Source organism: Cervus canadensis, chromosome 26 (genome assembly GCF_019320065.1).
Source record: "Cervus canadensis isolate Bull #8, Minnesota chromosome 26, ASM1932006v1, whole genome shotgun sequence".
NCBI classification, from domain to species: domain Eukaryota; kingdom Metazoa; phylum Chordata; class Mammalia; order Artiodactyla; family Cervidae; genus Cervus; species Cervus canadensis.
The window spans coordinates 28,363,329-28,388,818 of NC_057411.1; the positions used below are offsets into that span (position 1 = coordinate 28,363,329).

At 42.3% G+C, this 25,490-nt stretch overlaps 1 protein-coding gene and 1 pseudogene across 3 annotated transcripts in view; one reads left to right on the forward strand and one right to left on the reverse strand.

Annotated features, from left to right (window-relative positions):
- SHROOM3 (shroom family member 3) overlaps positions 1-25,490 on the forward strand; it is a 319,013-nt gene that overhangs the window by 194,063 nt on the left and 99,460 nt on the right. Inside the window, exon 1 of one of the 3 annotated variants that reach the window (XM_043448168.1) lies at positions 2,952-3,064. The exons of the other annotated variants lie outside the window; for them this stretch is intronic. Within the exon in view, the coding sequence (XP_043304103.1) occupies positions 2,985-3,064 (80 nt within the window). The 5' untranslated portion in view covers positions 2,952-2,984. Of the gene's footprint in view, positions 1-2,951; positions 3,065-25,490 lie in introns of those variants that run through there. 3 annotated transcript variants of the gene reach the window in all.
- Positions 24,492-24,783, reverse strand: LOC122428265 (annotated as a pseudogene).

Consider the following 25,490-nt stretch of genomic DNA (forward strand, 5'->3'; position numbering starts at 1 on the left):
TTTCCTAATCTGCCTAGCAATCCCATTTACCTATAATTTACCTAGAATTATAGTATTTGTATTCACTCCTGAATGGGAAAAAAGATAGTTCTATATAATATGCAGTTTTATTTAAGTAACGAGTAGTTTTCACAAGAAAGAAGATATAACAGTGCTTTTCTGAATGGGCCTCCCTTGTGGCTCAGCTGGTAAAGAATCTGCCTGCAATGCGGGAGACCTGGGTTTGATCCCTGGGTTAGGAGGATCCCCTGGAGAAGGGAAAGGCTACCCACTCCAGTATTCTGGCCTGGAGAATTCCATGGACTGAAGAGTCCGTGGGGTCGCAAAGAGTCAGACATGACTGAGCAACTTTCACTTCATCCTGTGTCATGGAAAAATGTCCCTGGAAGGGTTGAACCTTGCACTTGCACATGCACATGATAAAGAAGGCCTCGCTGTTTTGCATGTTTGTCTAAGTCTATTGAAAACATTAAGTTTGAGGTCGCGGCCTCACCCTGGTAATGTAATCAGGAATGGGACCTTGGTAGCAAAAATGAGGACAACAGAAATATCATTATGTTTAGGGGAAGGAAACATCTGAAGAAAGAGAGACTACTCTGAGTAACTCAGGCTCCTTCTCTCTCTCTTTTTAAAAAGAATTTTTTTTTTTATTTTTAATTTTGGTTGTTGGGCCTTTCGTTCTCTAGTTGTGAGGAGTAGGAGCTCCTCTCTGGTTGCAGTGCGTGGGCTTCGCATTGCTGTGGCTTCTCTTGTTGTGGAGCACAGGTTCTAGGTGCATGGGCTTCAGTAGTTGTGGTGCATGGGCTTAGTTACCCCCAGGCATATGGACTCTATCTGGACCAGGGATCGAACTTGTGTACCCTGTGTTGGCAGGCAGATTCTTATCCTCTGGGCCACCAGGAAAGTCCTCCTTCTCTCTTTTTCTTGTGTGAAATTCAGTGTTTCCTTTCTCCATGTGGCCTCTACAGAGGTTGATGTTAGTTTATGAAGAAGAATAGGGCTTTAGAAGCTGATGCAACCTCACAGGCACTCACTCCACTGGCCAATGAGAGATTTGATAAAGGAGAAACAACTATGAAGGTAGAAATTCTGCCCCAAATGATGAACCTGTGTTTTCCGGGATGATTCCAAACTTTAGAGGTTGTGGAGAGTCCTTGATTAGAAGTGAGACAAAGCCCTTTCAATTGTGCCGGGGAGACACCCTCATTACGGAGCCTGGAGATCATGAATCAAAGCCAGGGACCGGAGGAACCTGGCTAAATCAGTGTGTGTTGTTGAGTCTTGAAAGGAGGATGCAAGGTTCTGGGTTCAGTGCCTCTTCTAATGCCTTTCCCCTCCCAGGTCTCCAGGTCAGGTCTGGCAGGATTTAATTGCTCTGAATCTCTGCAATGAGTGGCATCTGGATAGCCCAGGGGAACTAGGCAACACCCCCTAGCCCGCACTGGGATTAGAGGCTGGGTGGAGTGACTGGGACCTGGACACCTAAGAGGTTGTCTTCTTGGGAACGTCAGAGAAACCTTTTGCCAAGCCTGTTAGGTGAGTCAACGAGAGACTTCAAGCTCTACTTTTCTCGATCCTAGTTTTTTTAATAGCACTGAATGTATAGAAACTTCAGAAATGAATTGTCTGATATTGCATGTTCTATTTACTCCTAAAAAGAGACATTGGTTGGATGGCTGGGCCACTAGTTATATTTAGTGCTTGGATTGCTTTTATACTGTGGGCAAAAGTGTTAAAGAAATTAAAAATCCTTTTAGTCAAAATATTCTTTCAAGGGATCAAGTTAAAGGTTAATTGTCTATCATGCAACGGGACCAGGCCAGGTAGGTTCAACACTTTAAATACCATGAGTCATCCATGAAGACCATCCTATTTCATTTTCTTGAGTCTTCATCTGCAAAACTTCAAAATTACCTTGAGGAAATAAGGTTACATGACTGAAATTTTTTTTTAAGGAAATTTAAAAAGGTAGAAATGAAATGATCCCTGCAAATCTTCTTCCCTGCAGTCTGATTGTAGGAATGAGTCCCCATGGATCAGATCAAGAGAGATGGTGTATTTACTACTTCTGAAGACTTTACAGCTTTTGCCAATCCCCAAAGTGACCTAACCTCTTGAGGAGGGAGGGGTATTAGGTCATGAGTAACACAGACAACCCAGAACTCTATGAACTTAGGAACCCTTGTCTCGGTAGAAACTGGAATGGGCTTTAGGGGAAGAGAGTGATTAAGAATAAGGCAGTACCCTTGAAGCAGGGCTTCCCAGGTGGCTCAGTGGTAAAGTATCTGCCTACCAATGCAGGAGATGCGCATTCAATCCTTGATCCGAGAAGATCACCTGGAGAAGGAAATGGCAACCCACTCCAGTATTCTTGCCTGAAAAACCCCCATGCGCAGAGGAGACTGGTGGGTTACAGTCCTTGGGAATTCAAAGAGTTGGGACACAACAGCTAAACAACAACAACCCTTGAAGCAGCCAGAAGCCAGATTTTTGAGGGAGGGGGTCTCAGAAACATCCTTCACTTGGGTCTCAAAGAACTGCTCCCACCTTTGGCAGGAGGTTCTGGTTGTAGGGAGACATTCTAAGTAGAAGCCCATAGCCCTGTACTGAGTACCTGATCAATCCACATATAACTTCCTGGTCCCTGCTCTGGAGGGGTTTACATTTTGTTGAAAAGCCCCTGGAATCACCACACCCCCCCGAGGAAATGAATATTTCTTTGAGATGTGCTTGGGGTCTCTGGTTTGTTTCCCACCTGTTGGCCATCTCCCCTCGTCCAGATCTCCTCCTTTCTTGCCCGCAGCACAGCCTGTTACTGCAAATGGGAGCCCAGGCAAGGCAGAGGGGAGGTGCTCCTGCGTGGGGGAGTGCTGTTGTTTTTAGAACCAGTGCCAGCTGAGTGGATGGTGAGTAAGAGCCTCTTCCTCTTCCCTCTGGGCTGTCCTCCTCTCCCATCCCAAGCTTGTTGCTGGCCTGTTTCGGATATGGTGCTAAGCAAGGGCGGCTGCCTGGCTCTGATGTTCCCCAGGCTTGGGACCCAAAACTCGAGAAGGCAGCAAAATCCGTAAGTGAGAACAGTCCTTGGCCTCTGTTTCCTGTTAGCCAACTTTCCTCCATGAGGGCTTCTGGGGAGAGGTGGCGAATGTGAAGGCAGTAATACAACAGAAAGTACTCTTACTTCTTCCATTAGGTAAATCGAAAGTACTGCGTGGCACACAAAACCAACATGAATGTTGAATGCATCTTCCAGCAATGTGGGGGATGATTTTAGGTTAAATGGCCTTTCCTCTGGAAGAATTCTGTTTCTGAAACTTTTCTTTTTTTTTTAAATAGAAATAGCTGCTTGTTCCTTCTTATGCTTAAACATTGCAATAGAGGAACAACTACAGTTATCCATACTCTATGGGACATTGATTTTTGCCAATTGTTATTCCACTTATGAGAGCAGTATTTGTTTTAGATTTTAGCTGCTCTTTTGTGTACATCACTAACATATTTGTCTGCTGCCAGATTATTACAATCAGATAGAAAAGGGAGTTTTCTTTTAGAGGGACTTCCACATTTCATGATCAAAGAATTTGTTTTGTATACTCTGCAGGGGAAACAAAATAATTCATTGGTATTTTTGTATGTGTGTGTGTGGTTTTTGTCTTTCTTTTTGTGGTAGCTGTAATCTGCCCAGATTCTGCATCTTTAAGCATCAAGGGGGATTTCTCATTTTGTAACATATGAGTTCTTTTCAAACTTGTAGTTTAATTGAATCCAGCTCTGAGTGACACTTTAGAAAATGTTCTCCCACCTCAGAAGTGCTTCTCCAAACCAGGTGCTGTTCTTGTTCACCTACTGGCGTTGTTTGATTAGCAGCCAGCTAACCCGGGTGTTCCGATTTGTGCCAAGTCCATTCTATATATGGGAGTCTGTGCTTGAGAAGACGAGTTGTGCTTGTTATCCGGACGTCTTCCTTAGAAGTCATGTGCCAAAAATCACAGAAGCAGAAAAGCCAGAAACAATATGAGACTTGGTATTGATGAACCATAAAATCAGAATTTCACCTCATGATATTGCTTTGTTCTTGGATACATCATCCCTTCCAGCTATGAGCTCACCAACCCTTGCTCAATCCCTGGGCCAGTTGGCCTCATCACTATTCTACAGGCGGAGATTGGGAGATGCAGCGAGACAAGCCAGACTGCCCTCAAGCCAGGTGATCTAGCTAGAATCGGGAGCTAACTCCCCTGACTTCTCTCCAGCCCCCTGCTGTCTGAGACAATCAGGTTTAGAAGGGAGAGCTAGAGGCGAAGTTGAAACCAGCAGTGTAGCCTGAAAGCAATCAGTATTTGAATTATCATTCAGAAGCCTGGAGAAGGAGACAGTGGAATCATAAATGGAGATTAGGAGAAGACAGTAGGGAAGAACATTAAAAATGAGGCAATTTGGGATCTAAATTCAAGAATGTAGGGGATATGCTGGAAGATACTTTTTATGCTGGCTATGATGCCTCTGTTAACTGTGGGCTGATAACATGCGGCATACAGAAAGTACAGAATGTTCTCCAGTAGGAAATGGTAATCAAAGTAAAGCTTATGCATATTCTTAAATCATTAATTCCATAAATATTTCTTGAGTATCTCCCTTAAACCAGGAGGACTTATGTTATTCATCTTTATAGCTTCACCACCAATCCCTTGGTAGATAAGAAGAATGAATGAATTGATGGTTAGGCAGACACACATTGTCAAGGAAATTCTATCCTGAGGATTTCCTGTCTTCTTCATCCTCTTCCTCCCTTGGGACTGCCCAGATAATCCAACAGAGGCTCCTGCCTTGCCCCTCCCAGAACCACCCACTCACAGGAAAGAGAATTCCCTTAATGAAGGCAAGTAAACACTGGTCTGTGTGCTCATAGGGAGTAAGGCCTCGATGTACTTTTACCCAGATTGAATCTGGGAAAATCATGTCAGGAAGAAGGTCACACCCTAACCAACTCAGTAGAATAATATTTGCATGTGTAGGTTTCATTTCAGCAAGCCCCACAGGTGTATAATCTCTGGTTAGACAGTCAGAACAAATTTGTCTTCATGGCCTCCAGACTTCTACCACCCTTCGTCCACCATCTCTCTTGAGCTTGCCGCCTAGGATCCCAGCGCCGTCTCAGACCTAAATAGCCAGGATCTAGGAAAGGTACACCAAGCACCATTATTTATTGAATGCCCTCAATGCATTGGCCTCAGACCAAATGCAGAATTAGATTACTGTACTTGACCAGTTGGTTTACATTTTAAAGAAACAAATAGGCAGACAGAGGTGAACTGAGTAGCAGGGAAGATGGAAATATACTCCAGGGAGAGGCTGGTACCAGAGAGGAGAAACCAGTCAGAGCCTGTCATTTTGGGACCTTAAGTAGGACAGGATCTTCACACATTTCAGATCCAGCTCTGTGCTTTTGATCAGAGGAAGGACAAATTTGGTTGGGAGAGAGAAAGAGAAGCCACACACTTCAAGCCCTTAATGTTGATTCATTCTTTGGTGGTCGTCTCTGTCTTTGGGAATGGTGACCCATTCCAGTATTCTTTCCTGGAAAATTACATGGACAGAGAAGCTTGGCAGGCTGCAACCCATGGGGTCGCAAAGAGTCGGACATCACGGAGCAACTAACACAACTACTACAGTCTTTGGGCCACCATTGTACCTTGCATATGCCTCTGACAAAGCACGTGGCCACTCGCGGCCAAGTGAGCATTTGCTTACTTTTTATCTTCCCTAACAGAACATGGGCTCAGTGAGGATAGGGACTTTGTGTTCTTCATCTCTCAGTTCCCAAAGTCTGATCCATAAACGCTTGTTGAATTTACCTGCCTCAGTGACTGTAATTGGGTTTCCAGTGAGAACGTGGACCAGGATGTCAGATGCTCTAGGACTTCAAGATAGAGGTAACCGTGGATGTGAGAGGCCAGCTTTCTTGAATCTAGTATTACTGGCTGGAATCTTGAGCTGAGGTGGTTAAGAGTGAGGGGGTGAACAATGGCCTGTGGCAAAGGCTCAGAATCAGGGGTGCTCTTATGGTTCTCGGGGAACAGTGTGGCTGAAGCAGATGGTTTGTGTTAGAAATGCTGTGTCACAGATAAGAAAGGTACAATGTGAGGTGGAGAGATAAATTAGGAATTTGGAATTAATTTGGAATTTGGATACACACTAACATCTACAAAATAGGTAAACAGCAAGGATCAACTGTATAACACGGGAAATTATACCCATATCTTATAATGACCTATAATGTAAAAGAATCTGAAAAAGAAAAGAAATAAATATATATATGTAAGGTAGGATGAAGCCAGTGTGTGAAGGGACAGGTGAAGATGTTTGACATTTAAGCTTTCAACAGTGGAAAGCTACTGAAGCCATTTAAGCCAAACTGTAAGAGAGAGCAGGAAAGCTCAAAAGAGCTGAATCCATCCGTTCCAGGAAAGAGATGTTGGGGTAAGAAGCCTACATAGAAAGATAACAGCAACATTTTATGAATTAAGTGATAAAATCCCGGTCTTACAGAGGCACCACTGGGGATGAGTATCAGGATTCTGGGAGGTTTGCTCTTTTGCTTGAGATAAAGGTATCATTGGAATCCATAATTTTCTCTAAATGAGGAAGAAAATAATGACAGCCAAACTATTTAGTGCTTCCTAGAGTATCTCAATTCATACCTACAATACCACATTGAGATACTACAGTTGGCTCATTTGACAGGTCAAGTTACTGAGGCACAGTGATTAAGGAACTTGCCCAAGGTCACATGGTTACTAAGACAGAGAGCCAGGATTCAAACCAGGATGGAAGGCAGCACAGCTCAGTGTTAACCACAAATACCTACTTAACAGGCTCAGGGGTGGACTCATGGTATGATGAAAGAGGTTGTAAAATGCATGTGTGTTGTCATTTTGAAAGAATAGAGAAGCATTTCCTGTACTTGTTTATCTCATTATAATTACCTGTTCCAGTGTAAGGTGATCAGTGTACTGTACAATGTAAAATCTGTAATAGGATAGTATGCCTTTTCTTTTTAAACATTGATTTTCCTAACTTAAAAATACACAATGTTCTTTATAAAAGATGTAGCAGATAACAGATATAGAGTGAATGTCCCGTGTAAACCTGAATTGCTCCCCAAATCATTATCCATTGTTGGGTGGAAATTCCTCCAGTTCTTCTCTTTTATAGATGCTGATAAGTTACCATTATGTATGTTAATACTAATCCTTCTTTCCAGTAGATGATCACACTGTTTTCTAACATGCATTTTCATTTAATAATTTTGGACACCTCTCCATGTCAGAAAATACAGTTTCATCTTATTTTCCTTTAAAAGTTGTATAGGATTCACTTTCCCTCTCAGCATGCCCCAGTCTGGGTTCATGTTATTTTCCAATCAGCAGAGCCACAGGTCTGATGTGACCTAGATTCTTAGCTCAATGCCGCTATTGTTCCTTTTGTGTCTTGGACAGGACTCAAGGAGAGGCAAGTTCAGGAGGGACTCAATTTTCTGTTTTTGTGAACGTAACTGGAGCTATCATTTATCTAGGACTCAGGGAGAGCGAGCCACTATTCCTAGTCCCATTTTATAGATGAGGAAGCTGAGGCCTGGAGAGGCTAAGCAATTTACTTGCTCAAGATTAGAAACCAGAAAGTCAGAGCTTGAACCCCGGCTCTTTAAGTGTATTTTAGCAACACAACATCTCTTTATCTCTTTTACAGGTCTTTTACCTAAATGGATTAATATGAAGTGGTCTCTGTAGCCTCATGTGGAGGTCTATTGTGAAGTAAGAGTTAGTTTGTGATGCACTTCACAAATACCTGTGAGGTGGTGGCTCAGATGGTAAAGCATGTGCCTGCAATGCAGGAGACCTGGGTTTGATCCCTGGGTTGGGAAGATCCCCTGGAGAAGGGAAATGGCTACCCACTCCAGTATTCTTGCCTGGAGAATCCCATGGACAGAGGAGCCTGGCAGGCCACAGCCCATGGGGTCGCAGAAGGTGGACACGACTGAGTGACTAACACTTCACAAATACCAGCACGAAGAGGGAGTTGAAGAAACACCTCCCTCCCTGCTGTTTCTCTCTTCATCCCCTCCCTGTAGGTCACTAGGCGGTCTGGGTTTGACCCACTGCCTCTCAACAGTCAGATGATGCTTCTCAGGGCTCAAGCCTCATTTAGTTTCTCCCCTGCTGATGGAGGCCCCGAGGGAAGAGCTGCTGAAGGCTCTTCCGGGGAGTGGAGGAACCTTCTCCACATCCCAGCTGAGTGACATGATGGCTGCATAAAGCCTGCATCCCTCCTCCCAACAGAACCCACCCAGACATTTCAGAAGAGCCAATTGAAGTAGATGAGTGTAGATAAACAGTCTCGGTGGAGCATCCTTAAGAGGACTTTGTAGTTTTGCTTTGTCTTGTCTAAGTCAAGTACAGGCTTCCCAGGTGGCACTAGTGGTAAAGAACCCACCTACCAATGCAGAAGACGTAAGAGATGGGAGTTCAGTCCCTGGGTAGAGAAGATCCCCTGGAGTAGGACATGGCAACCCACTCCAGTATTTTTGCCTGGAGAATCCAAGGGACAGAGGAGCCTGGCGGGCTAGGATCCATAGAGTTGCACAGAGTCGGACTTGACTGAAGCAACTTAGCACACATGCACAAGTCAAGTAGACTGGTTTAACAGACAATCTATTTTAATGGAATAAAATAACTCTTCAGCTTTGTGGAAGGAAAGACTACACAGGATAAATCCTACATCCTGGATCCCTGAAACCGTTAGTATTTGAATTATTTGACTGTACCTAATTTTGTTGCATCAAATAATCTTCCCCAAGGCAGGCGTTTTCATAGCACTTGAGGGTTAGAAGGAAACTGAAAATCCAGGTGGTTCAGTTTCTTGTCTCATACATTTTACAGCAGCTCACTAGAGTGGTATGCCAGCCTCTACTTGAACACCATCTGGGAAAGTGAACCCCTAAGTACCAAAGCACATGATTTTATTTTTGGGCCACTTCAAATTACAGTGGTATTCTTCTTTATACGAATTCTATCATAACTTCAGTCCTTTCATCCTTCTTGAACCAAATAGAAGATATTGAATGGTTTTTCCATTTCACCATCTTCTGACCTTTTGAGGACAGTTAACATTTTTCTGCCAAATCTTTTCTAGGTTAGTTAGTCTTTAATTCCTTCCCCTGTTACTTCCATGTCATGATCTAGAGATCTGGGCTGTTAAGGTCTCTCTTCCTCAATTGCGTTCCAAAATGTCCATGTCAGTCTCTTTTGTGGGTGAATGTAACAGAACACAGTGCTTCCGCGAAAACTAGATGAGGACAGTTTTTTATCTTGTTCTTGATGGTCTCCTTCTATTAGGTTCATTCAACTTAGAATTTCACCCAATTCTTCAAAAGAAGGGGAAACTAAGGAACTTTATCCTGAAAAGTTTGTTTTAAAAAAATCACTTTTTCAATTTATTTTTTTTAATAATATAGAAAAAAGAAACCTGTGGACTTAGATTTTTAGATGTATTGTAGGTATATTGTGTATTGTATCATCCTTCTAATATACTACTTTTCTATAATATGTACCGATGATCCTTCTATAAGGTAGGAATTGTGTGGAAATAATAATGCTTAACTTTTCATAAGTGTCTGAGTAATGACTCCTGAGGTACCAAATATTGAGGCTTCTTAAGAGTGTCTTGATAGTTAAAGAGATGAAATATTGTAGAGTATTTCTTTACATCGGTGAGTCTTTGAAGTGGAAGGCTAGCCCCTTAAAGACTAGGATTTTCTCAGACGCTCTTCCCCTCCCTTCCTTACTGCTGCCCTGATGGAGTCAAGTTTCTGAATTCTTTCAGATCCTTGAAAGGTTTACTGCCTCCTCCTCCACTGCAGGATTTAGGTACCCACTCTAGATCCAGATTAGCTTTTGTAACACTAGAAGAAAGTAAAGTAATCAGGGAGGCTTCCCTCAAAAACTTTCTTTGATGGTAAACTGTGTCCATGTATATGTAAGGTTTGATTACACTTTAGACTTTGGAGAAATTACTGCTAGAATATACAAGACAACATGTGGTAGGGAGTCCCTGAAGGTGGAGAGTACATCAGATATATACATCAGATGCCCTTTTATTAGGAGAATACATCAGGTGTCCTTGTATCATTTTCTAAAAAGTGTATGATTGGGGTGTCTGTATAGGAGAGTGTCACTGAAAGTTATTACATATAAGGAAATCACTGTCCAAATTAACACTGCCCCTTAGCCACTGGCTAAACTAAAAAAGGAGAACAAAATCTTAAAGACAAATGAATTTTAAATGAAGGCCAATAAATAAATAAATAAAGGCCAATTAATTGTAGCAGGGAATGTGCTGAAATGAGAGTGGGTATATGTAATTATGTGGAAGATTACATTGAAAATGTTTAGGAGGTAATCACATGCTACCTAGACATTTACTGGAGGGTGAATCCACCCTCTGCAACCATCCCTTTCTGATCTCAGAGACCCTCATTGACTCTGTAAAATGTATGATATGGCTTCCTTTCCTTGAAACGGTGACCTTTTCTAGGCCAATTAAAAGGTGCTGCTTTGAGGACATTGGAATCCAAGCTCAAAGGGATAAAAGGAAATTGAAACTTCTATTAAGATGAGCTAATGATGCCTGGAGCAGTTGGGATTAAAAAAGAACAAAGTCAATTTTAAAAAGATCCCCAAATCAAAGAGCTGCTTCTCTCATCAAATACCAAGAGAAAGCAAAATTATTTTTAATGAAAACTAGGGCAATGGAAATCAGCCTTTTGCCCAGATCCTGGGGCTTCAATCAAAACCAGTGAGAAGTTTTGAGAAAAATCCTTTGAACTTCTTGGGAAAAATGTATTACATAAATATAAGATAATGTCATGAAAGATAAACTAACCTTTCTTGCAAATTAGATAAAATGATCCATAAATATATTAAAATGATAATGATAAAAAGTAGTGTACATATAAGATTAATTGACAATTGATTCCTCATCTGACATAAAATAAATCCTGAGTTAAAAGTGAGCATTTAAAAAAATTTAAATATAACAGACATATAACACTGTATTAGTTTTAGGTGTACAACATAATGATTTGATATATGTATATTTTATGAAATGATCACAATAAGTTTAGCTGACATTCATCACCACACATTGATACAATTCTTTCCTTGTGATGAGAACTTTTAAGTTTTATTTTTCTCTTAGCAACTTTCCAATACACAATACAGTATTGTTAACTATGTCACTATGCAGTATATCACATCTCCAGCACTTAATTATTTTATATATATATATTTTTAATTATTTTATATTTTAAATTTTGTACCTTTTGACTACTTTCACCCATTTTGCTCCTCCCAGACCCTCTATTCCCTGTGTATAGCAATCACCAATTTGTTCTCTGTATCTATGAGGTGTTTTTTTTTTTTTTTAAGATTTCACATACACATGAGATTATATAATTATATAGTATTTGTTTTTCTCTGTCTTACTTCTTTCATTTGGCATAATTCCCTCAAGGTTCATCCATGTCGTCACAAAAGGCAGGTTTTCCTTCTTTTTTTCTGGCTGAGTGATATTCCATTGTGTGTAAGTGCACAACTTCTTAATCCATTCATCCTAGATTGCTTTCCTCCTTTGACTCTTGTAGATAATGCTACAGTGAACATGGAAACGCAGGTATCTTTTCAAGTTAGTGCCTTCATCTCTTTCAGATAAACGCCTAGAATTGCTCCATCCTATGGTAGCTCTATTTACAATTTTTAAGGGACCCACACACTGTTACTCTAACAGGTGTGAAGAGATCTCACTGTGGTTCTGATTTGTACTTTCCTGATAATTAGTGATACTGAGCACTGCTTCATGTACTATTGGCAATCTGTATGTCTTTAGAAAAATGTCTGTTCAGTTTCTCTGCCCATGTTAAAAAAAATATTTATTTATATATTTGGCTGGGCTGGGTCTTAGTTGCTACATGCAGGATCCTCCATCTTCACTGTGGCATGTGGGATCTTTAGCTGTGGCATGTGGGAACTTCTACCCTGACCAGAGATCAAACCTGGGCCCCCTACATTGGAAGCATGGAGACTTAGCCACTGGACAACCAGGGAAGACCCTCTGCCCATTTTTTAACTGGATTGTTTGGGACTTTTACTATTGAGTTGTATGATTTCTTCATATATTTTGGATATTAACCACTTATCCGATATATGATTTGCAAATATTTTCTCCCACTTCATAGGTTGTCATTTAATTTTGTTGGTGGCTTTCTTTGCCATATAGATTTTTAGTTTGATGTAGTTCTGCTTGTTTTTTTCTGCTTTGGGTGTCAAATCTAAAAATCATTGCCAAGACTGATGGGAAGGAGCTTACCCCTATGTTTTCTTCTCAGAGTTTTATGATTTCAGGTCTTATGTTCAAGTCTTTAGTCCATTTTGAGTTGATTTTTGTGTACCGTGTAAGATACTGGTCAAGTTTTATTCTTTTGCATGTGCCTGTCCAGTTTTCTCAATATCATTTACGGAAGAGATTTTCCTTTTGCATTGTATATTCATGGCTCTTTGTCACAAATTAATTGGCCATATATGTGTGGGTTTATTTCTGAGCTTTCTATTTTGTTCCTCTGTGTGTCTGTTTTTATGCCAATATCATGCTGTTTTGATTATAGTTTATGCTATGGTAATAGCTTTGTAGTATAGTTTAAAATCATGAAGTGTGATGCTTCCAGCTTGTCCTTCTCAAGATTGCTTTGTCTATTTGGGATCTTTTGTGGTTCCATACAATTTTAGGATTATTTGTCCTATTTCTATGAAAAATACCAATTGAATTTTGATAGGGATTGCATTGAATCTATCAGTGGCTTTACGTAATATGGACATTTTACAATGTTAATTTTTTTCCAGTACATGAGTACAGAATATCTTACAATTTATTTATGTCTTCTATAATTTCTTTCATCAGTGACTATACAGTTTTCAGTGTATGTGTCTTTCACCTCCTTGGTTAAATTTATTGCTAGATACTTTATTCTTCTTGATGCAACTGTAAGTGGGATTATTTTCTTAATTTCTAAAATCTAGTATTTTGATGACCTCTGATGTACACAATAACAGTCATTAGGTGATTGCTGTGGATGGTAATTATTGCAACCCTGGTAGGTTGTTCACTTCTTGATACAGTTGATAATAACCATCTGTATTAGTCTGCTCAGTCTGCCGTAACAGAATACCATAGCCTGCATGGCTTGAACAATAGAATCTTATTTTCTCACAGTTCTGGAAGCTGAAAAGTCCAAGATCAAGATCAAGGTTTCAGCAAGTCTTGGCTTCTTGTGAGAGCTTTCTTCCTGGTTTGTAGATGGCCACCTTCGGTATCTCCACGTGGCCTTTCCTGGGTACGTGCAAAAGTGTAGCAGAAAGAGAAAGGAGAAATGAGCTCTTTTGTTCTCTTGTTATTTTTGTTGTTGTTATTCAGTGGCTAAGTCACATCCGACTCTTTGTGACCCCATGGACTGCAGTGCGACAGATTTCCCTGTGTCTTCCCTTGGTGTCTCTTATAAGGACACTAATCCTTTTAAATTAGGGCCTCAGTCTTATGACCTTGTTTAACCTTACTTTCTCAGAGGCCGTTATCTCCAAGTACAACCATATTGGGGTTAGGGTTTCAACATGAAATTGGCAAGGGACACAAACATTCAGTCTTTGACATCACATAATAAGTAAGGAAATGGCAACCCACTCCAGTATTCGTGCCTGGAGAATCCCATGGACAGAGGAGCCTGGCAGGCTACAGTCTGTGGGGTCGCAAGAGTCAGGTATGACTTAGTGATGAAACTACTGCTACTAGTGAGTAAGAGGTTAGGGAACTGTTGAGCTGGAAAAGGCTTCCCACCACACTTGCACATCAGTGGGTAATACCTTTGCCACTTTGAGGATAGTTGGATGGGTAGCTCACAAGCCATCCAGAAACCTATCAGCAGGCTAGTGCTGCATTTTCTGTTTAAATTCTAAATGAGTTAATTGTCCAAGCCAAGGAATACCATATCCTCAGCTTAACCAACAGAAGCCTCTTCATTGCACATTTACTTGAACTCCCTTAAGGTAGTGTTTAATGGTACTGCAGCCAAGGGGAAATTTTCCACCACACCACATCATTTTAGGATGTTGGTTATCTATCCAGCAAATCAGGTCCTTGGCTAGGGAGACTTTGCAGAGTCCAGCTTCACCTCCCCTGAACTTGTACCTGGGTATGATTTTAATGGTGGACAAAACTATTATTTCAGAATTTAAAGGGTTTTCAAGAATAAAGCAAGTCATTCCTGATTATATTAGGACTCAAAGCTACTTTATTGGAAGTTAGGGTTTCACCATATGATTTGTGTTGGCAGAAGGGGATGCCTCATCTCAGCTTGGAAATTCTAGGCTGAGTTGAGTGTTAAATTTAATTACCAAAAAGATGGACCCCGTTGCTTCTATGCCAGTGTGTATTAAGCAAGGGCAAACATATCCAGCATTGGGAGTCAGTTTTAGCAGTTTAATAATTTGAATAGATAAAGAAAAAAGGGGAGTTGGTAAGACAAGAAAAATGGCTCGTCTCAAAAGCAAAAAGACATCTGGACTGATAAGAGGACAGCTGAAAGAGGAGCTGAAGATAACCATGAGAAACTGGTCATAAATTTGCCTCAGGGTTCGGACAGGGGGTCATGCAGCTGAATTATAAGCAGGGGTCACTCTGGTGAATTGAGAACTTACATCCTGGTTTTGCTACCTCTAGGCAGTCTCCTTCACCGTGCACCTCATCTCCAAACTCTCAGTAGTGAAGTGCACGTGGATGAAAAGAATTGCCCAAGATGAATAAGTAATTCTAGTATATGTGTCATTGATGGGACGACGTTCCCTGAGAAGTGGGTCAGCCTGTGTCCCATGTCACAGGCTACTGCCTCACCTGTGCTGTGTCAGATGGCTAATAAAAAAAACTCACCCGACAGCTTAAAGTTTTCATTGTTACAGTTCCCTTGCGATCCCAGGGAGGCCAGGCCTTATTGGAGAGGGTGTTCAAGTTATGAGTTCACGCAAGATGTGAAATACTTTTGAGTGTGTGTGTGTGTGTGTGTATTTCAACAACACCATAGCTGGTGACTAACAGATTTACCCACATGGTCCAGGCATTCTAGCTGGTTGTTCAGGGTTGCAGGCCTGGAGCAGGTGGGTTGTGTATGTGTGTGTTAGGAGAGAGAGGGCCATGTGTCATATTCCACTGGACTTTGCCTTATGTAAAGTGTGTTTGTAAAAGTAGAGTGGAACTCCCTCAGGTCTGATGCTGTGAAGTGAGTGAATATCACGCAGAACTGCTCAATAAACTGAAAATGGTATACTGTCCAATTATATGATGTATATATATCATGATTATCATTCCTGCCACTGGTGCCTGCATCAGGAATCCTGTATTGAGATCTTCCACGTTCCAGATCCTGTTCTAGATCAGGATTTTTTTATTTTGGCTCTTATCAATATTAACAATTGGGGCTGGATATTTCTTCGTTGTGGGTTGTGTTGTAGGGCTGTCCTAGGCACTGTTAGGCAGCATCCGTGGCCTCTATCCACTGGATACTAGAAGCACATTCCCTCTCCCTGCCACCCCCCCGCCCCCCACCCCCATCGTTGTGATAGCCTGAAGGTTTCCAGGCACTGAAAAATGTCCCCCTGGGAGCAAAACTACCCCTAGTTGAGACCCAGTGTCTCAGACATAGGGCATGTTTGAGATGGGGCCTGGTGTACACAAAAAGCATGACCTGGCGTCACACTGTAGTTTTCACTCCTGCATTCACTTTGCTTTCTGAGCCCTGGCTGTGTGCCAGGAACAGTGCCAGGTGATGGGGATAGAAGGACGAAGAAGACATGCTTTTTGTCCTTATGGAGAAGAGTCTAGTAAGGGAGAAATACTAATAAATAAATAAATTACCAAACAGATGCAGTGAAATAGACACGTACAGGAGCTGCAAGCACATGATAATGGTCAGGGGAGAGAGCCCCTGACCCAGCTTGCGAGGTATGCTAAGAAAGCAGAAGCATCAGAGAAGGCTTTCCTGAAATTGCCTAAACTGAGCTGAGTCTTAAAAGAGGAACAGAGGTGTAATTCAGTGTTGCAACACTGAAGCATAAACAAGATACAGAGATGAAAAGCAGCCTAGAGAGTGTGTGTGTATTGGGCAGGGGATGCTAAATCCAGGATAGATAGACAATATGACCTTGTTTGCCAGTCTAAGAGCTTATGCTTTATGCTGGGCCTTCCTGGTGGCTCAGGTGGTAAAGAGTCTGCTTGCAATGCAGGAAACCCAGGTTTGATCCCTGGGTCAGGAAGATCCCTTGGGGAAGGGAATGGCAACCTACTCCAGTATTCTTGCCTGGAGAATTTCACGGTCAGGAAGGTGGAGAGCCACTGATGGGCTGTTAGTGAGGCAGTAGCATGCTTTTGTTTAAACTGATTGCTGTGGTCAATATGCAGAGAATGGATTTAAGGGGCACAAGAGTGAAAGCAGGTAGACCAACTTAGGACACCAAGGGATAATGAGGACTGGAACTAGGGCCTTGGAAGGAAGGGATGGATTTGATAAATCTTCCAGAGATAAGATCGGATGACTTGGTGACTCTTCGGGTGTGAGTGTAGAGAAAGAGGGAGCAAGTCGGGATGACTGCCAGTCACATTTGTGCTAAGGTGCCACTCTCAGGGTCTAGCATGTAGAAAAAACCGAGTGAAGGTAACCATTGTCATATGCTATCGTATCAACAACTTTTTATCTCCATTTTGCAGATGAGAAAATTGAAACCCAGAGGAGGAAAGTGGTTAACCCCAAGTCACACAGCTCGTGACCTGAGCTCTGTTTGGCTGTCTTAACTTCTGCCTTGTCCTGCTGTGTGGCTTTGGCTAAGTGTGGATTAAACTGGTGAAAATGACTTTAGTCAGAAAGAAGTGAACTCTGTTACCATTGGCTTTTATGCTTAGTGGGTGCTTGAGTGAAGTCGCTCAGTCATGTATGACTCTTTGCAACCCCATGAACTGTAGCCTAATAGGCTCCTCTGTCCATGGGATTTTCCAGGCAAGAATACTGGAGTGGGTTGCCATTTCCTTCTCCAGGTAGTGGGTGCTTAGTACTAACTAAATAGAGGAGTGACTGATGTCATTGAAAATTAAACCAATGTCTGTGTATCATTTTCGTGCATTCCAAATTGTTTAAGGGAAAAAGAAACAGCCTACCGGGTATTACATGCCAGTGGCACCCACCTAAGTGCAGCTTTAATCTCAGATTGCTGGCACCTACAAGTGAAGTCTTGGGGCCCATAGTCCATTGTCAGTCTCTTCAGACTCATGGCCAGGGACATGAGTATAACTCATATGTGTTAAATGATTTGGTAGTTTATATATATAATAAATTTATAATTATAAATGTGTAATCATTAAATATATAAATTAAATCACTAAATATATAATAGTATAATATAGTGTGTGTATACACACACACACACACACACACACACATATATATATATAAATTCTGGGTCAATAAGAGGATCTCCCATCATTTCTATCTGAAAATATTAAATGTGCCCAAGACCAAGAACAACTATTGGCCAGGAAATGGGGGTGATTGTTACAGGGCTAAATATTGAGTGGTATGTCTTTAAGATAAACACAAAGAAATTCCCGTGTCACTTCTGTCCAGGATTGCTCCCTTAACCTTTCCTTCTCCAAATCTAGACTTCAAGGCTCCTAGAAGAACCAAGACACAAGTATAGGATTAGTTGCCCAATTTACTTATATTTTAAGAAAGTGTCCCCAAAGGCCAGTTAAGCCTGTCTGACAGCAGTGACTGGACTCATCATCAGAAAACCCAAGAATGATTATAGCCTATGACCTGTGACAGCTCTAAAGACATTAAGAACTGCCAGGAAATGCCACTGGGATTTCTGTCTCGGGTCATTGGAAAACAAGGGGCTTTCATTATACGGGTTGAGGATTCCTTCCAAAATATTTATGCCAGGCCATTGATATGATGAGAGGTCTCACTCTAAGTATCAGCATATGTATTTTAAAAATAATTTTGCGCATTGTTTAATTGTGAAAGGCAGTCCTGTGGAGTGGAAGAAACCCAATATTTGCAGTCCAAGGACTTGGTTTGATTCATTTTTTCAGCTTTTCCCCTGATAGGTAGATGACAGATACATTCATCCAAAGGCCCTACTCTGTTCAAAGCTATTTGCCTTAACTTGAATGTTTTGCCTTAACCAAAATGTACCTGCTCATTGCTAGCTCTAAAAATTAAAAATGGAATATTAATTACCATCTCTTTTGGCATTCTGACACCAATTTCATTATGTGCGTGTGTGTGTGGTAGGGAGTTCTCCACCCCAAGAAGCAATTCCTTGTCACCAGCAGGAAGTCTGAGAATTCGACTCAATTCTAACACTACACAGAGATGGCATCAGATTTTGTAGGTTAAGTGTTCATTCCTACACAAAAACACACACTTCAGAACTAGATGCAGCCCAGGTGGTTACCTGTGCTTCTGACCTATGCACTACAAATTGGAGGTTGTAGTGATCCCTTCCCACTCAGAATGACAATCACAAGTCCAGGTTGTTACCTGTGTGTTAGTCTCTCAGACATGTTCGACTCTTTGCGACCCCAAGGACTGTAGCCTGCCAGGCTCCTCTGTCCATGGGATTTTCCAGCAAGAATACTAGAAAGGGTTGCCATTCCCTTCCCCAGGGGATCTTCCCAACCCAGGGGTTCAACTGGGGTCTCCTGCATTGCCCCCAGACCCCTCTTTGGGTTCAGTGAATTTGCTAGAATGGCTCACAGAACTCAGGAAAACATTTCACTTGTTAGATCACTGGTTTATTGTGAAAGACTGTAACTCAGGACAGCTGGATGGAAGAAACACACAGGGCAAGCTACAGGGAGAGGGTTTGTGCTTCCATCCTCTGTCCAGGCGCTCCACCCTCCCCAAGGCCCACGTGTTCCCCAGCCTGGAAGCTCTCTGAAACCTCCCCGCCCTCCACCCCCACACACACAGACACACATATCCTTTTTTATGGAGGCTTTATTGCATAGGCCCAATTGACTAAACCACTGGCCATTGGTGATTGAAGTCAACCTCCAGGCCCTCTGGGTCTAGGTGTGGGACTGAAAGTTACAACCCGCTCATGGCAAGGTTGTCTGTATTGGCAACCAGACCTCGTTAACCTAATAAGAGACACCTGTAAGCTCCTATCACTTAGGAAATTACAAGAGTTTAGGAGCTGTGAGCCAGGAACTGCAAGTGAAGATCTGAATGATCGAATATATGTATAAACCACATCTGACCATCCACTTAAAGTACTTTCCCTTTGGTTCAAGGTGATCTCTGCTCTGTTAAAGTAACCAAGCAGTGAGTGCATTGCTGTTTGCTGTCCCTCGTCCCATCAGGGTTGAGATTCTGTTTCCATGGTGCAACAGTGACATCCATTGGCCTGTTGCACTAATTATAGAGGAAGCCTGTTTCTCAGCTCTGTAACTATTGGGTTTCCTGATACACACAAACACAGAGAACAGACTGTCGCCAAGCCTGACCAGTAAGTCAAGACCGAGTCACACCTGGTCCCCTGCAGACTGTACTGGTTTCAGGACCCTTTCCAAGGACTTGTGGTCACATGGGGCAGTCCTGGAATCGGTCCTATTTTTGTAGAGTTCAGTACGTTCGTGGGGTTGTTAGGAAACCATTGGTTTGCGATTCAGATTATCTCCCTTCACCTCTGAACCTTTTCTACATGAAGTGAAGCTGATAACCTGTTTTGCAGTGACCAAGGGCTTTTCCGCACACTTGATAATCTATCCCCACAGTCACACAACAGTTGTAAAAATTAGGAGAGTGCACATTACATGTGCTTGGCACCCACCAGACTGTGAAGGAGGGGAGCTGGCCACCCAAATGCCAGGTGTTCAGACCCCAAGCGTTGGTGATTTGTGTTCCCTGGCCTAATTGGAATTCACCAGGTTGTTCAGAAACTCTTGCCTCATTTCTGAAAGAACATTGGGCAGGGAGGAGGGTCTAAAGATAGAAAAGCCAAGGAAAGGTTATGTGGCTGGATTTGAGATTGAGCCATGAATGTGTGTCTTCATGTAGAAAAAGAAAAACCAGGGCTGTTTTTTCATCTCCATAGAGAACATAACAGGAAATAGCAAGACTAAAAATACTTCCATCAACTATGTGTCAGATACTCTGTTAGGTATTAAGAATAAAGGATAAAGAAGACAAACCACTGCATTCACCCAAAGACCTCATTTTCAAGTGAGGGACACAAGCTGGGAACAATGAATTCTAACTGTGTGGTAAGAGTTTAGTAAAAGCGTTCCTGCAGCAACCCCTTCTAACCCGTGTGTGTGTGTGTGTGTGTGTGTGTGTGCACGCACACGTGTGTGCACACACACATGCACACATAAATGGTAGGATCCAAGTAATGGCCAATGTTGGCACCTTTGGATGGAAAAATGAGTGAATAGTCTCAGCTCCACTCAAAGCCAAAATTTCAAATACTGCTTAGTATCAAAACCAATCAGGTTGCAAAACTGACAAGTCAGATACCCAACATTTACATAAAAGAACAAAACCTGTGGGTTCAGTGTCTCTTTGCATCATTTCCTGGTAAAACTTTTTTTAGAAATAATTAGGGCATTGTAACAGTGTGTGCGTTCTCAGTCGCTTTAGTCATTTTTGACTCTTTGCGACCCTATGGGCTGTAGCCCACCAGGCTCCTCTGTCCATGGGATTCTCCAGGCAAGAATACTGGAGTGGGTTGCCATGCCCTCCTCCAGGGGATTTTCCTGACCCCAGGATTGAACGCATACCTCTTGGGTCTCCTGCATTGGCAGGCAGATTCTTTACCAGTAACGCCACCTGGGAATTCCTGATTTATGGTATATGTAGCCAAACCCATCACTGACTCACTAGTAAAGTTTTTCCAAATCATTGTTATGATTAAACAAACAAACGAAAGACTCACCTAAGAAAGAATATCATCGAGATTCCATTCTTCCTTCTCCAGCTGACTACCTGAACGTTTGATTCCAGTGCCTGCTCTTACTAACTGGTCTCATTTTAACTCTCGTTGTAAATTCTCAAGGCCCATCCTTTAGCTCACCTCTCCTCTCCCTAGCACAGCTTCCCCATGTGACCTTACTGACTTCCCCTCTGGAGAGGGCTGAGTACCAATCACTTCCCACATACCCATGGAACTTGTTAAGGACAGAATCCAACAGATCGAAGACACCTTGGCGATCAAGTGGCTCTACCACTTTACACTCCCTCCTCCACACACACACACACACACACACACACACACACACACACACCACTGTATAACCATTAGAGCCCCTTAGAAAAAGTGCAGCCCACATTTTAAAACACAGTTTCTCATGTTGGTCATTTTAGTTTAAACCCATGTCAGTCAAACTGAGAAAATTTTAGCCTACAATTGTTGGCTCTGTTTAAAGTCCTTTCCCAAGTACCGAAGTGTAAGTCTGTAGAATCCAGCGACACTTCTATGAGCTTTGAGAAGCCTCTCCACCAACTTAGAAAAGACGAGTTTACACGGATACAGAGAACAAACTAGCAGTTACCGGTGAGGACAGGGGAGGAGGAAGGGCCGTATAGAAGTAGGGGATTAAGAAGTAGAAACAATTTAAAGTTTAAAATAAGCTGCATGGATATATTGTACAACATGGGGAATATAGCCAATATTTTATAATAACTATAGGAGTATGGCCTTTAAAAATTTTGAATCACTACCTTGTTCCCTTGTTACTTATACAGTATTATATTGATCCATCAACTCCACTTCAATAAAAAGAAGGCCTGTAGCAGCCCATCACAACGTATTGTGTGTTCCCCAGTGTGTTAATACTAAAGAGACCAGGAATGCAGATGTGCAGCAATATCCCCGGAGGCCTTTGAGGTCAGTGTGCTGGGTGTCACATGGAGGCCACCCCTGTGGGTTGCTGACCCTTGGCCGTCAGATCTGAGAGCTTGAAGCTCCATCTCCCTCATACGGGAGTCTCAGGGCACTTCCCACTTGTCCCTTAGCTCTCAGCTCCCTTCAAAGACCTTCCTGCTTGGGTCGCTGCAGCCCCATTGGCATCTTTGCTGTTCGTGTATGTTTAGTCGCTCAGTCGTGTCCAACTCTTTGCATCCCCTACAGGCTGCAGCCCGCCAGGCTCCTCTGGTCCATGCGGATTCTCCAGGCAAGAATACTGGAGTGTGTTCCCATGCTCTCCTCCAGGGGATCTTCCCAACCCAGGGATTGAACCAAGGTCTCCTGCATTGCAAGCGGATTCTTTACCATCTGAGCGACCAGGGAAGCCCATTTTAACATTTTGGACCTGGGCATAAAATAAACTTATAGTAGGTTTTTACAGGACAATTTGAGTCTCTGGAGTGGTTTGAGGTCCTCAGGAGGCCTGGTGTGCTGCGGTCTGTGGGGTTGCAAAGAGTTGGACACAATTGAGCAACTGAACTGAACTGAACTGAAGATAGTCCTCACTGCCTGACAACTTTTCATCCAGCTTCTCAGAGGGCCATATGCCCTCACCTCTGGATTAATTCTTCCCCCCTGTGCTTTTAAATGGATACACCTAGTGTTAGTCGCTCAGTTATGTCCAACTCTTTGCTACCCCATGGACTGTAGCCCTCCAGGTTCCTCTGTTCATGGGATTTTCCAGGCAAGAATGCTGGAGCAGGTAGCCATTCCCTCCTCCAGCGGGTCTTCCCGACCCAGGGATGGAACCTGGGTCTCATGCATTGCAGGCAGATTCTTTACCATCTGATCCACCAATTAACACCTTAGTAATAACCAGTCTGTAACATTAGAGGCTTGAATTTTTTAAAATTTATTTTTCAATATATTTTTACTGAGATATCATTTACAAGCTGAAAGGTATGCTTCAGTGTAACAGTTCCATTTTCAGAGTCCTGATAAATGTATATACCTGTGTAATCTACGCCTCTGTTAAGACAGACCATTTTCATCACCCCCATAAACTCCAGGCCCCATCCCAGTCCATCCCCCACCCCAAGCATCCAGTATTCTGGTTTATTTCACCAGAGATTAGATTTGCCTCTTGTAAAGCTTACACATGAAATAACACAGTATGTACTCTTTTGTACGGTATTTTTTTTGCTCAACATAATGTTTTTAAACTTCATCCATGGTGTTGTCTGTGTTCATTGTTTATCCATCCTCCTGTTGATGGACATTTGGGCTGTATCCAGTGTGGGGTTATTATGAATAAAGCTACTATGGATACTAGTGTTCAAGCCCTTTTGTAGCCATATGTTCTCATCTTCTTAGATGAGATGCTGGATCATAGGGTAGATGTATGTTTGCCTAATAAGAAACTTTCATACCATTTTCCAAAGCCGTGGCACCATCCTACAATACAGTTCCAGTAGCTTCACAACCTTCTTGACATTTGTTGCTGGCAACACATGTGTTAGTTTTCTATTACTGTGTAATAAATTACTGCAAGCATGGCGTCTTGGAGCAGCATGAATATATTACCTCATAGTTCTACAGGTCAGGAGTCCTGTATGACTCAGCTGAGTTCTATACTGATGGTCTTAAGGTTGAGATGAAGTATCACCCGGGCTGGGTTCTTATCTGGAGGCTCTTGGAAAAATCCACTTTCAGACTCATTCAGATTGTTGGTTCAATTCAGTTCCTGGGTTTCCTCCTTGGCTGTCATTTAGACCAGTTCTCTGCTCCTAGGGTGTGCATGCTCAGTCGCTCAGCTGGGTCTGACTCTTTACAACTCCATGGACTGTAGCCTTCCAGTCTCCTCTGTCCAAGGAATCATCCAGGCAAGAATACTGGAGTAGGTTGCCATTTCCTACTCCAGGAGATCTTCCCGACCCAGGGATTGAACTCGTATCTCCTTCATCTCCTACATTGGCAGGCAGATTCTTCACCACGGAGCCAGCTGGGTAGCCCATCTGCACCTAGGGGCAGCCTATATCTTTTTCTCACATGGCCCCTTCTATCTTCAAGCTTGCAATTTCGATTTCTCACCCCCTTCCCTATACTTCCATGCCCCTTGGTTTAAATCTCTCTGTCTTCCTTACTGCTTTAAAAAGACTCATCTGATTGGGTCAGACTCACCTGAATAACTCTGTATCTTAAGGTCATTCAACTTGGAAACATAATTGCATCTGCATGCTCTCTACCCAGTACTATCTAAATTAATGCTTGATCAAGTAACCAGGAAGCAGAAATCTTGGGACCATCTTTAGAATTCTGCCTATCACAGCAGTCCATGATGAAATTTTAAAACCAGCATCACTTTTAATTATCCAGTTGCTTTTAGAAAAAAAAAACAAAACAGAACATCTATTGCTGGACTAACCATGGAAATCCTTAAGAGGAACTAAATGCTGTAACAGCCGCTCGCTTGGGTTCAGGTGTTGTTCCTTCACAGAATCCATGCCTGAATCTGCGGTATACAGTTTTTAGGTGCCTCATTCAACCAGTCCCTGTGGTATTTCATCCTTTAGCTTTAGCACTCCACTTATACTTTCTCTTTTGCTTGGCAGGGTAGCCACACTTGCCACAAGTTGACTTCTGAAGGTGGTAGGCTTTAGAGCCACAATGGTGGCAGTGTGTGCATCTTATTCTGATGCTTTCCAAGCAATGATGTTCCATTTGTCATCTTGCTTCTGCCGCTGAGACCAAAGAACTATCCAGTTGCTTTTAAAGCCAGAGATTTCAAAAATATTTTCCTGCTAACGAATTGTTTTTACTGTGGCTTCAAGAATTGTCCCTTGCCACTTGTGTTCTGTGCATTTATAAAACTCCCTGCATTTGAAAACATCTAAGTGCTTCTACATCAAGTTCTGATACCCATCCAACATGATCAAGTTCTCTATCTGGCAACAATAAGACTGGAATACTTAGACACAGGTTAAAGTGATTTAACCAAGTTGATTTTTGTCATTTCCTAGGGCCTCATAGCTGGTTGCAGAATTGAAAATTAATAGTTTAATTTTGGTAACTAGAATAATGGATCTTAGGGATGAAAAGTCCCAAGAACTTTATAGTCAAACTGAAGATCAGAGAAATTGATTCAGAGAGTTGGTTATTCAGAAATGAGCCCAGACCTATGTCCCTAGGTTCCTGGGTAGAACTCTGTTAACTGTCCTGCAGTGGATAGTTACCCTTGCTTCTCGAGGGGTATTTTCTCCTGAAAAAGGACTTTGAGATTTGTTGATTTAGTTCAGTTCAGTCGCTCAGTTGTGTCTGACTGTTTGTGACCCCATGAACCGCAGCACGCCAGGCCTCCCTGTCCATCACCAAATTCCGGAGTCTACCCAAACTCATGTCCATTGAGTCAGTGATGCCATCTAACCATCTCATCCC